We start from the raw sequence: 18827 nt of genomic DNA, 5'->3' as shown, positions 1-18827 counted from the left end.
ATTGAGTAGAGTTCCCTGTGCTATACAGTAGGTCCTTATTAGTTATCTGTTTTACATATAGTATAGTGTGTGTATATCAATCCCAATCTCCCAATTTATCCCTCCCCTGCTCTTTCCCCCGTGATAACCATAAGTTTGTTTTTTACTTCTTCTTAACAAGGACTGCCCTCAGAGGAAACTAGTTGGCCAGAGTTTAATCTGCTGGGGTATTATCGGAGACTAACTGTCCTGAGGGGAGGATATACTCCAGTCCAGCTGCATCAGCCTTCCACTTGGGTGAAGGGAAATAGCCAACTCTAACCTACTCTAGACATCTGTCCCATCTAAAGGGAGAGAAACATCTGTGTTAAGAAGAATAGTCTTTGATGTGTTTAAATATAGTCCTTTTCCCCTTCATCCTGCTAGAATCTTGAGGGGGTGTTTCTCTGATATATACAGTGGGATCATGGTCCAGTTCCTGGAAGTAACTCACAGTATTGTGAGGGGCCTCTGCTATATTTCCAAAATGTGTATTTAATAATCTGAGGGGAAAATGTAACATTCTATAAAGCAGGACAAAATTATTCTTCCACAATTTTACTTTGTAGAAAGATCTAAATGTTCATATGCTTCCTCATTACTCTTTTATTCTGTTGTTGATTTACTTGTAGAAACCTGGACAATCGTTCTGCCTTTGCTGTAACCTGTTCCATACAACTCATCCTGAGTTTCATTACCTTTGCATAGTAATTTCCATTCATCTTCTATTTGGATATGTTTAATTTGTTAATTTTTCCATTTGCTAATTTTTAGGGGAGAACATTCTAAAGGGTTCATTCAGTAAAAACAAAAAAAATGAAAAACTACAAGCAACATATACAACGTTTCAAAATAAATGGAAAGAATTGTTGAAATAATGAATGCTCCTCTATAATTACATCACATTTGTTATGTTCAAATCTTTTTTTATCTTTACTAGTTGTTGTTGTTGTTGTTTTGTCTTCTTCTATCAGTTATTGAGAAAAGTGTGATAGTCCAACTATGATTGGGAATGTATTTCTCATTTTAGTTTTGTCCATTTTGCTTTGTATATCTTGAAGCAATTATTTATACAAATCTAGGACTGCTATGCCTTCCTATGAATTTATCCCTTTTATCATTATGAAATGTCCCTCTTTACATTTAGTGACACCTCATGCCTTAAAGCCTAATTTTTGTGATGTTTTTTGAATTTTATTTTATTTTTATACAGCAGGTTCTTATTAGTTATCTATTTTATACATATTAGTATATATATGTCAATCCCAATCTCCCAATTCATCCCACCACCCACCACCAGCTTTCCACCCTTGGTGTCCATATGTTTGTTCTCTACATCTGTGTCTCTATTTCTGCCTTGCAAACCAGTTCATCTGTACCATTTTTCTATATTCCACATATATGTGTTAATATACAATATTTGTTTTTCTCTTTCTGACTTACTTCACTCTGTATGACAGTCTCTAGCCAATCTTTTCTTTGGTTAGTGTTTACATGGTAACCCCTTTCACACAAACATTTTAACACCAAGAATGTCTAATATGATTAGAAGTCACAAATTTGATCCCATGATGTGTGGAAATGTAAATTTTAATTATGTAACTTTATTTCATTTTTAAATTAACATGTACTAAAATTGACTTTAATTGATGTACAGATTTAGGATTTTTAATGCATGAATCTATTCATGCAACAGTCACCACCATCAGGACACAGAACAATTTCATTACTACAAACAAACTCCCTCATGCTATACCTTTGTATTCATACCCTCTCTCTGCCCTAAAACCTGGGAAGCACTGATTTATCTTTCTCCACTGTAGTCTGGTCTTTTTGGGAAAATATCATATTAATATAATCATACAATATGTGAACTTTGAGACTGGCTATTTTCACTCACCATAACATCTCTGAGATCTAAGTTGTTGAGTGTATCAAAAGTTTGCTCGTTTTTTATTGCTGAGGGTATTCTTTGTATGGAGGCACCGAAGTTTATTTGTTCATCCACCCTTTGCAGTATATTTGGGTTGTTTCTAGTTTTGAACAATTATGATCTATTCATAGATCATAAACATCCATTAAAGATTTCTGTGTGAAAACAAGTTTTCATTTCTCTAGAGTAAATAAGTAGGAGTGGGATTGCTGGGCCATTTGGTAGATGTATATTTAACTTTATAAGAAACTGTGGAACTGTTTTCCACAGTGGCTATACCATGTTGTATTCATACCAACAGTGTATGAATGTTCTACTTGTTCCAGATCTTCATCAGCAATTGGTATTGTCAGTATTTTTGTTTTAATTTTATCCATTTTAATGTGTATCTTGATGTGCTTTTAATTCACATTTCATTAATGGATATTTATATTAGACAAGTTTCATGTGCTTATTTGTCATTAATGCATCTTCTTTGATGAAGTGCCTATTCAAGCCATTTGCCCATTTTTAAATTGGATTGTTTGTTTTCTTACTATTAAGATTTTATTTTTAACAGCTTTATTGAGTTATAATTTACATACCATAAAATATACTCATTTTAGGTATATGATTTAATGATTTTTAGTAAGTTTTTAGTTATGTAACCATCAACACAATATAATTTTAGAACATTTCCATTACCTCAAAAAGAAACCTCACTTCCAATTTTGTAGTCACTCCCCATTCTACACGCAGCCCTAGACAACCACTAAGCTATTTTCTCCTGTTACAGATTTGACTTTTCTGGAATTTGATATAAATGGAATCATTTTATATCACATATAGTCTTTTGCATAGACTTCAAATTGTTTTCTCTGTTTTTAATTGGGTTATATGTCTTCTTATTAAATAGTGAGAGTTATTGTGTATTTTGAACACAAGTCCTTTACTGGACATATTATTTGCAAATATTTCCTCCTTGTCTGTGGTTTGTCATTTTACTTTCTTCATTTCGTATTTGAAAAACAAAAATTTTTAATTTTCATGAAGTACAACATATCATTTTTCTCTTTTATTGTTTGTGCTTTTGTAGTCAGTTCTAAAAAATCATTAGCTATTCCAAGGTTGTGAAAATTCATTTCTATGTTTTTTTTCTGATAGTTTTATAGTTTTAGATCTCACATTTATATGTGATACATTTGGAGATTATTTTTATGTGTGGTGTGAGATAACAGTATAATTTATCTTTTTGTATGTGGATATCTAATTGTCCTAGCACTGTTTGTTGAAAAAATACAATTTACCCCCATTAAATTGCCTTGGCACAGTTGTCAAAAATCAATTGAACATAAATGTAAGTGTTTATTTCCGGACTCTTGATATTTTTGCTTCACTGATCTACATGCCTATTCTTATGCCAGTACTACACTGTCTTGATTACTGTAGCCCTGTAATAAATTTTGGAAAGTATAAGTCCTTCAACTTTTTTTTTTTTTTTTTTAAGAAATTCTCTTTCTTCCTTCCTTCCTTCCTTCCTTCCTTCCTTCCTTCCTTCCTTCCTTCCTTCCTTCCTTCCTTTCTTTCTTTCTGACTGTGTTGAGTCTTCGTTTCTGTGCGAGGGCTTTCTCTAGTTGCGGCAAGTGGGGACCACTCTTCATCGCAGTGCACGGGCCTCTCACCATCGCGGCCTCTCCTGTTGCGGAGCACAGGCTCCAGATGCGCAGGCTCAGTAATTGTGGCTCACGGGCCCAGTTGCTCCGTGGCATGTGGGATCTTCCCAGACCAGGGCTCGAACCCGTGTCCCCTGCATTGGCAGGCAGATTCTCAACCACTGCGCCACCAGGGAAGCCCCTTTGTTTTTATTATTCAAATTTTTTGACTATTCTAGAAGCTCTGTACTTCCAAATTATTTTTAAGATCAGTTTTTTAAATTCTGGAATTAGAATAGGAAATTTTATATGGAATTGTTGAATTTTTCAGTCAATTTGGAAAGCATTGTCAGCTTAACAATATTGAGTCTTCCAATCCATGAACATGGACTGTCTCTCCATTTATTGAGGTCTTCTCTAATTTGTTTCAACAATGCGTTGTAGTTTTCAATGTATGTCTCCATTCTTTTATTAAATTTCTTCCTATCTTTATTAAATTATTCTTTTTGGTGCTACTGAATAGACTTTTTTGAAGTTCATTTTCAGATTGTTCATAACTAGTATATAGAAATACAATTCATTGAACTTGTATTCTGTGACCTTGCTGAACTTATGAATTCTAATGGGTTTGGGGTTTTGAGGATTCCTTAGGAAGATCATTTCATCTGCTAATAAAAACAGTATTACTTCTGTCAGTAATAAAGACAGTATTCCTGTTGAATCTGGATGCCTTTTATTTCTTTTCTTTCTTTCTTTTTTTTGTAGTTGTTATTGTTGCTGTTGTTTGCTGTTTTTTTTTCATATCTGATTTTTCTCTTTAATTATATTTTCATGATATCTTATTAAGGTAATTTGAGCACAAATTATTCAATGATAGAAAGTGACTGAAAAACAATTTTAAAAATCACCTCCATTCATTCATTAATTTAGTCATACAATAAATATGTATCAGGTGCCAAATACGTGCAGTCATTATCCTAGATGCTATGAATATATTTATTATCTAAGTATATATCCAAGAATATATTATTATCCCAGTTTAGAGGTTATCTATACCTTCTTTCTTCCATTTGCACAGTTAAATAAGCATTTACATCATCACAGCTTAAATACCTGAAGATTGGGTACTCCTTCTGCTTGATGGACAACATCATCTTTCTGAGTTTAAGGATAACAGGGTGGAACTGCCACAGGCCACTTCAAAAAGGAGTTTAATATGGTATAGGCCATATTAAACATAATTGAAGGAAATTAATTCCTAGTGCACCCAAAGAACTTACAGAGGCTCCAAGTATAACATTGAACATTTCTATTTAATCATTGAACCACTGAGCACTAGTTGCCCTGACTGATGTTACATAGAAGACCATAGTACTCTCCATACAAGAAATTCTTCTAAAAGGAGAGATTTGAAAGAGAAATAACCTATAATGCACTACCCTGATGGAACAGTTTCTGTTGAAAAGTTAAAACAATATCAAAAGAAGTCTGGTTTTTTTTAATCCTTAGATCAGAATTCTGGCGTGAACTTATTTTTCTTTCTACTCTGATCACAACTAGCTAAGAACCACATTAAATAAGTTATCTTTGCTTATTTTTGTCTCGAGCTTACCACAACAAATTTTTTAAAATTCTCAAGTGTTAATTTCATTTTATTCAATATAGTTTTAGAGTGATTTAGGTTGAGTGTCTACTGTGCCTGATATTACCTAAGTCTCCTTGAATACATTGTGTTATGTAATGTCATTTTAACCTCATTATCATACTCTACGCCATGTTTATTATTCCCATTTAGCAAAGTTAAGAAAACTGTTCCTTTTAAAAATTGTGTACACGCTGAAGTTTTTATTTGTAAACAATTATTCACCCATCCATCTGTCCAAATATTCAACAACTATTTGCAGTCACTATTCGACAATGATTTTGACTACTATAGATACTTTGTTAGGTGCTACAGAACACAGAGAAGAATAAATCATATCTCCAATGAGCTAAAATCATTATGAGCATAATGCTGTTGCAGCACTGAGGAGGTAAAGACTAACTCTGCACAGAGAGAGGGGAAGAATCTATAGTGATCAGTTTGTAATCTGAGTGGAAATTAAAGGATGGTTAGAAGTTTTCCAGTCATAGAACTTTAGAATAACACATGAAGCAAAAGAAAAATCACTTCAGCAAGGAAACTAGCATGTGAAAAACATGAAATTATTATCTGAGCTGGATAATTTCCATTTTTCAGTTCATATCTACTCACTATCTATTCCACTCTTTTTTTCTGCCCCTGCCCACCAGGCTGACTACTTCTGTAGACTGACTGTATCAATAGGGTCCCTCACTCTTGGGTCTCTTCTTGGCTTTTCCTAATGGGAGACCTCTGGAGGGGATGGGAGGAAGAAGAGTGCCTTTGGGATATATCTACCACTCTTGCCTTTCAGGATTGCTGCAAATTGGCTAAGTCTCCAGCTGTATACATATCTCTTACCAAGTGCTCCTTCCTAAGGCTTCATCTCCTCACTTCAGATTATAGGATCCTGAATTTACAGACTAAAGCAGTGTCTACTGTGGCCAGAAGCAAACTGGAAAACAGTAAAATCTATATTACTTCAGGCAAATATTACTTAATATAATCAAGTAAACATCTGAAGACTGCACTCTGTCTTTTTTATTTTTTTAATAAATTTCTTTCTTTATTTATTTATTTTTGACTGTGTTGGTTCTTCATTTCTGTGCGAGGGCTTTCTCCAGTTGTGGCAAGTGGGGGCCACTCTTCATCGCGGTGCGCGGGCCTCTCACTGTCGCGGCCTCTCGTTGCGGAGCACAGGCTCCAGGCGCGCAGACTCAGTAGTTGTGGCGCACACGCTTAGTTGCTCCGCGGCATGTGGGATCCTCCCGGACCAGGGCTCGAACCCGTGTCCCCTGCATCGGCAGGCAGACTCTCAACCACTGCGCCACCAGGGAAGCCCTGCACTCTGTCTTTATACCAAAAATTTTAAATGTATATAAGCATGTAAAGATCCAGAAACAGAGCTTAATAAAAATGCTACCAAAAGGAAAAATTATACCATATACCACGAACAATTACAAAATGGAAAGGCTTACTTACTGAGAGTAGTAAAATTATGTCAAAAAATTGTTTTGCAAAAGACATCATCTTTTTGATGAAAAAGACCCCTTCAATTATGTCAGGAAAAGAAGTACATGGTAAAGGAAACTGGTCTTGTATTAGAGTGAAAAGGAAAACTAATAAAAGATGGCATTGTAATGTGAGCTTCTGATGGATATTTCTGAGAATTTCTTCCTCTATGAAAGACAACAAAATTGACTTTAAAACTTGTTTAGGTGATATGCCAATTGGAAGAGGAAAGAATCCAATCTTAGCTATTCTTTGTGAAACAGTCAGACTAAGGAGACTCTAATGTATTTGAGAATCTATTTGGTGGGGAAGAATGGTAATGAGAAGCTCAGACAAACACCTAGGAAAATCTAGTGTGATCATATCAAAGATATATATTTCTTTAAAGGAAGAATAAAGTACTGACAATCATTTGAGTGAGATTGTATCCTGGGTTTGATCATTTCTTCTCAAGGTCCAGAGGGTATTTATTTGACCCTAAGGATCCATTTTCTTCACGCCTACTGTTGAGCAAATTATTATTCCAGGAGAGAGCCACAGAATAGGAAATGTTGATGCCACAGTGAATTCTAAATCACCAATTTCAAATTGGTCTTCAGCAGTGCCTGGAAGTTCTACCTACCTCTTTGGTCAACTGGCTCTCCCTTTCTACAATATTTCAACATTTCTTTGTTTTCCTCAATCATTAATGTAATTCAATCTCCAGTGGTAATACTCTATTCCAAGCAGCAATCATCTCTCACCCAAACCAAAACAATAATGAGGTAACTTATCATCTCCCTCCTTCAATCCATTTTCCAGACTAAAATCTGATTACTCTCCCCTCCTGATTGAATCACCTCAATTACTTTCCAGAGGACAAAATTCTATAACCTGAACTACAACTTTGTCTCAAATCACTTTCCCCCTTCACTTTCAGCATTTCAATTACATTAGCCCTTAGTTCCTCAAGTGCACAATGCACCCACCCTTACCCATCAGATTGCTTTCTTAGGGCTACTGTAACAAACTAGCACAAACTGAGTAACAACAGAAATTTATGTCTCACATTTCTAGAAGCTAGAAGTCTGAAATCAAGGTGTTGGCAAGGGCCATGCTCCCTCTGAAACCTATGAGGAAATTCTGCCTTGCCCCTTCCTAACTTCTTGTGGATTGCTGGCAGTCTTTGGCATTCCTTGACTTGTAGATACACCACTCAGTCCTCCATCTTCATGTGGCAATCTCTGTGTGGTTCTCTGTTTCCAAAGTTCTCCTTTACACCTTATATTGAATTAGGGTCCATCGTAATGACCTCATTTTAACTTGATTACCTATATAAAACTCTATTTCCACATAAGGTCACCTTCTGTGATATTGGGTGTTAGGACTTCAATGTACCTTTTTTAGGGGGACACAATTCAACCCATAAAAACCCACCATTAACACAGGAGTTTTTCACATCTTGTTTGTTCCCCCAGAAATCTTGGCAACCCTCACCCTTCTGCTACCTTGCCTAGTCACCCTTTCAAGTTTCAACCCAGAATGCTTTTCTTAGGGAAGACTGATTCACAATCTAAATGTTTTCCCCAGTAAATGCACTCACACAGCCATAAACATTGCCCTTGTAACACTTATTATATTTGTAATTTTATGTTTACTGGCGAGATTATTTGATTAGTATCTATCTACTTCACTAGACTGTGAGTTCTGTGAAGGTCATTTTTTCTCATTGTTGTATTACTACAGTATCTGGGATACTACAGTAGACATCCAAGAAATGTTGGCTGAATGAATGAATAACAGATCAGACAAGAAATGACAAAAATGTCAGCTTGAAGTTTCAAAATTTCTACTTTCACTAAAGTGTTAGTTAGTGAGAACAGAAATTGACTGTTTCCATACAATTCAAATAAAACAATATTCTACCTGTCAGGAAAGAATTTCTCTAACATTAAACTAATTGACAAAATAATCAATAAGAAATTTGCAGTTTATTTTGAATTGTCCATGCTGTAGTAGCTGTACAAGACTCTAAACCTGCTCACGTCACTCAACTTCTCATTACAGTCTCAAAAAATCAGCTGTCTAAATATTCAAATAGCATTCATAAATTTCCAGGCAAGCAAAAAAGCAAAGATTATGATAAGATTGAGGAATAGTCAGTTCAGTACAACAAAATTTATTGATAAGTACTGTGTCTGACTCTGGAAACACCATAAAGCAACAGTTCAATGTAATGAGAGAAATGCTGTGGTGATTTATAGTCCATAGCAATGGGAACAGAAATGACCAATCACAATTATTGCCTTTATATATTTGACTTTCATCTTTAATATTGCACATAAATGCTTTTGAATTTAGAGACAAGATGCGACTTCTGATCCTCTTCAAGGCATCTACCTTATATATTTTTCTTTCTCTTCCACAATTCCTTACATGAATGGTCATATTCAAAGCCATAATCTGTACCTATGTAGACTTTGAGGATTGGCAGAACTGGTTTAGAATTCCAATTCTTACTATTTGGGACATTTTTAAACAATTTACTTAATCTTTAAGCCTCAGTTTTCTTTTCTGTAAAATAGAGATAATATTAGTTGATTTATTGAATTTTTCTGGATACTAAATGTATATATATATGTATATATATTGTGTGCAATAAGTTGTTTAGTCATGCTTAGCAATCAATATATGTTGCTATTATTATCTTTACCAACATAAGCATGAGAGGTGAATTTTAAACAGTTTTCAGTTTCAAGCATGTGTATTTTATTTTCTTTGTATGGTTCACTTTATTTCCCTAAACCAAGGTACCATTTTATGATTATTTTTTTCATATGTAACATTCACTTTTGCCTAATAGCTGTCATACATAATAAATTAAGAGTACTTCCTTTACGTAAATTACAACTAAACTTAATATTATGAATAGTAGGTAGGTAAGTTCCAATATATCTACTGAAGATCTAATTCTGCCTAATAGTTACAAAAGCAAAGAGCAGTAAGCAAATTAATGAATTATCCTTACACTGAAATAGTTACATTCATAAGATTAAATGTTTTTGGTTTAAGTAATACTCATTCTTTGATAAAAATATTACGTTTGAAAAATTTTCATAAATAAAAATATATTTGAGAAACACAAAATGGCCAATAGTAAAAATAATACAATTAAATAATGTGCTTTATTGATAGAAATGCCAAAATATAATTCATTTGATGTACGTTATTTTCTACTCTGAGTATTAGCCATAATTTGGCAATTAGCCATTTTATCCAATTTAAAACTGGAATTTAATTCTCCCAGACATATTCTTACTATTTTACCAAGTGAATAAAGCTTGACTTCTGTTACCATATTCTAACAGTTTCTAATTTCTCAAAAAGTTGCACTCTAAAAATCATATGTAAATATTTTAGAGCCTTAAATATATTTTCCTATAACAATTATGTTATATATAGTTACATAGATAAATACTATGAGATTTATATGATACAGTATGAATTCAATTTTAGAGGTAATAGGAAAGCATAGCCTCAGTCAAACTTGATTTATTCATCCTTATCTAAACCCTGAACTTGTCTCTGGATGCTTTTAAATGGCTATGTTGACAATATCCTTCTGAGGGATTCCTCATTTTGTCAATCATGTAGACATTATCCATATTAGTTGTCTAGAATTTTCTTTTTAAAAAGTTAAACATACATAAGAAAAATGGAGGTCTTGGGGTACAGAATTCATATTTTTAAGCACTTAATACGCATCTTTCCAATTCCATCCAGCAGACATGTGAGTTCTGATAATGTGTTAGGCACAGCAGCAAATAATCAATACCTTTCACTTACATTATTTCTATTGATCGTTACTTCACCACTAAGAGAGGGGTGTTCTTATTTCTATTTTAAAAATAATGGAGTTCAAAAAGTTAAATAAGTGACAGGATAGGGTTTGAACCTTGATCTACCTGATTCCTAAGACTATGCCATAATTATTCTATGCTGCCTTTATACAAGCAAAATCTTTTTCAGTTTGTTTACCAGAAGAGATAATAACCCTGACCCTAGAAACTCCTCTGAAACTCATTTTAAACTCCACTAACAAGATGGCCAACAAAATGGTTTTGTTTGTTTTTATATAGGTATATGGCCATTATTGATCCCTTGAAACCCAGACTGTCTGCAACTGCAACCAAGATTGTCATTGGAGGCATTTGGATTCTAGCATTTCTACTTGCCTTCCCTCAGTGTCTTTACTCCAAAACCAAAGTCATGCCGGGCCGTACTCTTTGCTATGTGCAATGGCCAGAAGGTCCCAAACAACATTTCACGTAAGTTAACGCTCTATTACAATTTTCAACTAAATGTATTGAACACTTAATGAACTACAGGTTGGGAGCAACAACTACATAGATAAGCCATAGACATTTCCCTCAAGGGCTCACACATTACTTGGGGAAGAGACACGTAAAAATACTATACTACAATATGATATAGTCAATTAGTTTGTATAAGTTACAAAGGTTTCTAACTGGAAAAATGTGAAGACCTCTATGTGGGGTAGCTCTGGAGAGTTTCTGGAGGAGCTGATAAGATCACTGGAAATGAAAGTGCAAAGGAAAGCCAGGTTGTTATCCACTGAGAAACGAGCCAGAAGGGAGGAACTGAAACCCAAAGGTGTAGATTGCTCTTTTAAGAAGCCTGGCTGAAGGGAAAGGAAGTCTTAGTAGGTTCTTGGTTGTGTTCCTTTGTTTTAGCATTAAAGAAACTTAAGCACTAGGTTAGAAAGGAAATAGGAATGCTATATGATAGAATTTGATATTTCATAATTTGAACCCACCTTAAGAAAAGCAAATGAAAAAAAACATAATTGTTCAATTGTTTGCATTTTGTTTTTTATGCTGACCATTTAAATTTTATTTCAAAAAATTCTTATTTAGTGAACTATTTTTTCCGTTAAAAATAACAAATGACGCAAATACAGTGATCATCTTTTAAAGCAGCCATTTTATCAAACTCTGCTCTACTCAGAGTCCAGATTTTTAAAGAAAAACATTAAGAAGTACTTATTAAAGGAAAAGCAGGCAGCAGTTATTAAACTGAGGACTGCATTCTATCCATTATATACTATTAATAATTCTTAGGTTGTATGATAACAAAATTAATTTAATCAAAATAATAAAATTAAATTATTTGTTGACTTAATTCCCCATTGGCTTTAAGTTAATACTTAATAAGCTATCAGGGTACAGAAGTCAAGAAGATTTAAGATTCCCTTTACCGAAAAAAACAAACCAAAACAAAACTGGGATTGAGAAGACTAGCATACCAAACTCTTTAATTACTTTAAAGCCTTCATAAGATAGTAGAAGCCACCCAAAAGTTTATACAAATTCTAATTTGGCTATTATATTATTGGTTGCCCTTCTAGTCCTCCCTAATTGCATCCTTATAATTTTTATTGAAAGCTATGAAATCCCAAAATTTAGTTATAATTTATAGTATAACAATTTTGATGTGACTAACACACCTGTATATTATTTACCAAATTTAATGATGCAATCAAATGTACCATGACTTTGGAAAAATGCCAATGTGACTCAGAGCATCTAGTCACATTTTTTTCATTTGGATGAAGAATGACTTATTTCAAATATGACTGATGTTGTAGGATATATGTAATAGTTTTACATAGGAGAAAATATGTCAATTGATCAGTTTAATCTGTCCCATCTCTTTTCCTCCGATTATACATTTAATTAGGTTAGCTCGATGACTACCAAGCAGAGAAAAGGCACTCATCCTGAGCTTCTATGCAAGGGAGAACGTGTGTAGTTTAAATGAGCACTACAGTTCAGCTATAGTTTTCATGCACTAAGTGAAGATTGGCAAAGATCAACTGGTAGCATTTGGATGATTGTAAGTGACAATAGCATAGTATTGTGATGGATTTGTGAAATGAGGACTTAGAGAAAATGTGGGAATAATCTTTGGCATGTTCAATTATGACTTAAAATGGAATGAATTCAAAGTCTTACTGTTTCATTCCAATACGCTCTTCAGCACATATTTTTCTTATTTCTTACAGTTACCATATTATTGTTATTATACTGGTGTACTGTTTCCCATTGCTCATCATGGGTATCACATACACCATTGTTGGAATCACTCTCTGGGGAGGAGAGATCCCAGGGGACACCTGTGACAAGTATCATGAGCAGCTAAAGGCTAAAAGGAAGGTACTGTTTCATATAATTTATCCAGCATTTGTGTAAAGAGAAGGGAAAAAACCCAGTTATGGCATTTTAATATAATATGATTTGATGCTTGACTCCTACTTTATTCCTGTTTTTTTCTTTTTATCAATTTTTAATTTTACTTTCCTTTTATCTTCTATAAGCCACTGGCCATGTACAATATCAGTCTGGGATATTGTTACTTCCTTACAGAAAGACTTTTTATTACCTTTTGCAGAGTATTCTTAATTACACCACGTGAAACCTCTGAAATTTCACTGTTGGAGTCCCAGTGGATTGTATTTCTGCAGCTCTAGCTACCTTTGTCCTTTATTGAACAGAATGCCTCTGATGTACTATATAGTCTTTCAGAAGTTTCATTTATCCCAGGAATGGTATCTTTCTTAGTATGTGCTATAATTCTGTAATATCCATTTATCTATCCCTCCCTCCTTCCCTTCTCCACACCTCCTCACCGTTCCTCCCCTTTCCCTCATCTGGTGTCTGATTAAGAGATGAAGTTACATTAAAACCCTTGTACAACTTATTGGGTGACATGATAAAACCTATATTTGAACAATTCACATTAAACAAGAAAACCTATAAAAATTATCATAGTGATATTTTACTAGGATTATTTTTTTCCTTTAGTTTTTTTCTGACTATCATTATGTGATTCAATGAGTGAGATATTTTAATAAATTTGTGCAGTTAAAAGTAATCTTAAAGTCATCTATTCCATCTTCCTCTCTCCAATTGATGAGTACCTAGTGCAAGTCAGAGAAGTTTTTCCAAGGATAAGCGAGACATACTGATTATGGCAATTACTGTTTATTCCAATTATGACATGGACACTTACCTACAAACACTCACTTAACAACAATCAATCAGGTTTTAAAAATCTAGTATAGAAAATGAATTCTATTTTAACACTAATATGTGTTTCCTCTGTTATTGACAAGTGTACAAAGCTTATGTTGGGTTAACATTTTATCATGATGTCTAGTATTTGAAAACAAATTTTTTTTCACATATATTTAGTCATTTCAGCCTAAAATATATATATAATTTCATTTTATTTCATTAAAAATGAAGTGCATAATCCCACTCCTGGGCATATATCTGGAGAAAACTATAATTCGAAAAGATACATGCACCCCAATGTTCATAGTAGCACTATTTGCAGTAGCCAAGACATAGAAACAACTTAAATGTCCATCGACAGATGAATGGATAAAGAAGATGTGGTACATATATACAATGGAATACTACTCAGCCATAAAAAGAATGAAATAATGCCATTTGCAGCAACATGGATGGACCTAGAGATTATCATACTAAGTGAGATAAGTCAGAAAGAGAAAGACAGATACTATATGATATCACTTATATGTGGAATCTAAAATATGACACAAATGAACTTATCTACAAAACAGAAACAGACTCACAGACATAGAGAACAGACTTGTGGTTGCCAAGGCGGGTGGTAGAAGAGGGACTGGGAGTTTGGGGTTAGTAGATGCAAACTATTACACTTAGAATGGATAAAGAACAAGGTCCTACTGCACAGGGAACTATATTTAATATCCTGTGATAAACCATATCAGAAAATAATATGAAAAAGAATGTATATATATATGTATAACTGAATCAGTTTGTGGTACAGTAGAAATTAACACAACATTGTAAATCAACTACACTTCAATAAAACAAAATATTTTTAAAATGCAGTGTACAATGTCTTTACCACATTAAAAAAAATCATAGAACTAGCAGAACTTCAGTAACATGATCATCTTATAATTTTGACCCTCATTATCTAACATCTTACTCATGTTGAAAGATACTCTTTGGAGGGGCAGTATATTCTAACAGTTATGTTTTAGGCATAATCACATTAAATAACTGATGTGATGGTCTGCGTACTATTTTTCAGAATAATTTGTCTTTGTATTTCCCACCTAGTTTCTTGTCTTTTATTTCTTTCCTACTACTTTAAGTATTTTTAAAATATTTTTCCCATGTTTAATTTTAGTAAAATTAAAATAAGTCCAGTAATTATAGATTATAGTTCCTTTTCCTTCATAGTCATGTAATATTTTTCTAGGAAGAAATGAAAATTTAATCTGAGTGCTCCTTTTTATTTTTGAGTTGAGTCCCAGAGGGAACAAAAGAAAGAGGGAATGTTTTTGCATTTGCCCCCATATAACGGATGAGAGTAAGGCATAAGTATTCCATTTTTACTTCATTACTTTATAATTTCAAAGTATAAATATCAATTCAAACTGAGACTGTGACTCTTCTAGAATATCTCAAAAATTAAGACATTTAAAAGTTCTTGTCCATATTTCTTTTTCTCAGATTGTGTTCTGGGCTGAAATAGTATAAAATGACATTTATGACATGGACTTCTCATAATAAATCACTTTGTCCTTGTACTTCTTTCACAGTCACATTGATATTACCATCAGTATCTCAGAAATAACACCAATTCTGCTCAAAAATTTAAAATTTCACAATAAAGACAGCTCTTCTCTTAATTTCTTTTTTAATCTAAAATTTAAATATGGTCTGGTATGGATTGGAATACAGTTATTTCTAGTAATCATGCTCTTTTCATATTTTAGTATGACTACTTAGGTCAAAGATATGCATCTTACCCTGGATGGGCCATTTAATTATATGCCCTCTCCTAGAGAATACATCTTTGATATTAACAGATTGGACTTGAGAGTTAAGAGAGTATTGGTTACAAGAGTGCAAACTCCTCATGACAGTTGGGAAAAACAACTCCATAAACAACTCCGAGCCAGCGTAATACTAATAAAAGGATAGCAGTTGCTGACGGAAGCCCCACATATACATGAACAAGAATAAAGAAAAGCTTAAGACATTTTAGTCAAATCACTGAAAAGATCTTTGCAACTATTGAGAAACATTGCTTCCATTTCTCTTTTCCCACAATCTTCAGGAAGTGTGTTCAGTTTCAAGCCCTGTAGATTAAATTCTCTGAAGAACAGCCAGAACTAAATTACAGGTCTATGTTATTTAGAACCTAGCATGTCTTAAATTGAAGCTAATATGAAACTTTCAGATAATTTAAGATTAACTGCCCCCACTCAAACTTTACATTTGTCCTGCCTAAGTATATAAATAGTTTGAAAATAATACCAGTGGTTCTAGCCAGTACCAGGTCAAAAGACTAAATATTAGTTTGGAGAAATAAGGTAATACCTCTAGAAATATGTGCTTATCATTAAAATTGGAATGTTGAACCTGAAAATCAGTATTAAAATTCTATGGCTGCAAGCAGCTTATTAAACTCTAGGAGGCAATTTGTAGGACTGTCTAACATTTAAGTCCCATGTGTAGAACTAGTCTTTCCAAAAGAGTTAGCAAGCACAGTAATATACTCTTTCTTATATGATGTATTTTACAATTTCAAAGCACTCTGTACACCTCATAACTGAACCAAAGGTATCCTTAACTTACAGTAAGTTTTCTGAGTTTTAAGACCCTGTATGCTATGTACCCATTGGCTTTAAATATGTCTACTTAAATATGTATATTGAAATAATAATGCCTCTTTAACTTCAGAATCCCTGCACTTTAAATAACAGTATCTTCAGATAGTAGAAAAATATAAAATATCAATTAATATCACACAATCCCCAAAGCCTTGGCTAAGGTTAATTCTGTTGTTTTTGGTGGTAATTGGTTAATATTCTTGCCAAAGCTCTCCTTCAGGAAATATGTACTATTCAGTAGATTGCTATAAAATTCAAATTGAAAATTAAAATTATAATTTTTTTATAAATTTCTAGGAGAGAATGCTCTTCTAACATTATTCTCTTTTCTGAGCATTATTGTATTAATGCTTACATTCCAGTGTGAGAATAATTTAGTGCATAGAAAAAGAAACTGACCTTTGTGTATTTTATTTTACTTATTGTCAGATATAGTCACAGATTTTGGCTACCTATTAAAACCTTGGCTAAAATACTATAAATGAAAATTATTATTAAAGCTATCTATTAAAGTCATAATAATTATACAGCAAAACTTGAAACCTTCTCTCTTTATGTAATATACCACATGTTGGCATATGAAAAGTCAGATTTTAATATATAGTGTTCAACTCACAAGCTGATTTAAAATACATTTGCAGTTTTGAAAAGACCTATTCTAGAATGGTAGATCTGATCAGAACCTAAAATTTCATGAACCCCTTGCCTTACTGCTGTTCTTTAAGGCAGCAGATTAAAATCTTGCCACAGTCAAGAAACTGGCAAAAAGCTTCCATCCTGTACATGGTGCTCTTTCTCTCTCATTTTTTACTAAAAAAAAAAAAAACAGGAAAATGCATCAGATCTGTGTAAATGAGGATATTCCAAGAGGGTGGCCAGTTTTGCTTTATGATCTTATGAAGGAAATTTGTGACCTGCCATATATATATATATGTGTATATATGTATATATCCCAAACCAGTAACAGGACTTTGTTTATATTGCAAATCAATATTATTTTTTCTTTAAAATTTTTAAATTAAAATCAAATTCAGTGTAAAATTGAATGTAGAACTCATTTCCAGACATTTATATCTGACTCTCATTTTACTTCTTTTAATTAATAAAGAATTTTTATTTAAGACAGCCATAGGTTTTATCAAGATTTATAGTGAAGGTAAATTACATTAAGGATAGAATCAGTTTCCAAGTGACCTAAAGTTGCTTGTTTTTTTCTATGTATTAATTTAACAAGAGATACAAATGGCAATTTTCCTGTGATGACATTTAACTAATGTTAAAACATCTCAACCATAGGAAGGAGGGAAAAAAAACAGTTACTTTCAAATTTTTCAGATTTAGCCTATAAAAGCCCTTACTCTTGGAGAATATCCATTTTAAAAAGGTGAATCAAGAATTTGATACCATATTTTATTTTCTGTGTTTTAATATTTACATCACATTTTATGATATTAATCTGAGTTTTTTTCTTAACCGTTGTCTTCCTTTACTATCCAGCTGTAGCAAATAAAGTAACATAAAATGTATATATTTTTCTAAGAGAGCACTTACTGTGCAATACCAGCAGTGGTAAATGTCAGAGCACTTGGGAATCTGCCGAAATGCTGACCTTGAGAATAAACTAGAATTTTTCTGTCTAATTTTCCCCATAACCAAGTTCTTTATCTCTTGTACTTTGCTTACTATGTTGCAATAAAAAATACTTAGAATTATCCATATGACTTATACTTCAAATAGTAATACATTATGTAGATGTACAAGCTTATATACAATGCAGTATGGCTTACCTATCTGTGTCCTTCTCTCATTTCTACATCTCCATGACACACTACCACTTATTTCCAGGCATTTTTATCCAATAATTTGTCATATTATTAATCATAAAACCATATATCCCTTTAAAAATATATCCATACTTTAAAAATACATACCTTGTGTATTCTACTTTCTTTTAAAAATGTATATTATCGGGACTTCCCTGGTGACACAGTGGTTAAGAACCTGCCTGACAATGCAGGGGACATGGGTTCGATCCCTGGTCCGGGAAGATCCCACATGCCGCGGAGCAACTAAGCCCGTGTGCCACAACTACTGAGCCTGTGCTCTAGAGCCTGCGAGCCATAGCTACTGAGCCCGTGTGCCACAACTACTGAAGCCCATGCGCCTAGAGCCTGTGCTCCACAACAAGAGAAGCCACCACAATGAGAAGCCTGCTCACCACAACGAAGAGTAGCCCCCACTCACCGCATCTATAGAAAGCCTGCACACGGCAATGAAGACCCAACACAGCCAAAAATAAATAAATAAATAAATTTGTTTTAAAAAATGTATATTATCATCCAGGTATAAAACCAACATTTTAGTAGTAGATTT

General features: G+C 33.4%; 1 protein-coding gene across 1 annotated transcript in view; it reads left to right on the top strand.

The window, feature by feature from the left end:
- TACR3 (tachykinin receptor 3) overlaps nt 1-18827 on the top strand; it is a 67979-nt gene that overhangs the window by 15366 nt on the left and 33786 nt on the right. The window contains exons 2-3 of the mRNA XM_068542294.1: nt 10834-11022; nt 12780-12930. Coding sequence (XP_068398395.1) covers nt 10834-11022; nt 12780-12930 — 340 coding nt within the window. The remainder of the gene's footprint in view (nt 1-10833; nt 11023-12779; nt 12931-18827) is intronic.

Source organism: Eschrichtius robustus, chromosome 4 (genome assembly GCF_028021215.1).
Source record: "Eschrichtius robustus isolate mEscRob2 chromosome 4, mEscRob2.pri, whole genome shotgun sequence".
Classification (NCBI taxonomy): domain Eukaryota; kingdom Metazoa; phylum Chordata; class Mammalia; order Artiodactyla; family Eschrichtiidae; genus Eschrichtius; species Eschrichtius robustus.
Note: the sequence above shows the minus strand (reverse complement) of the source record. Positions and strands in the feature narration are given on the sequence as shown.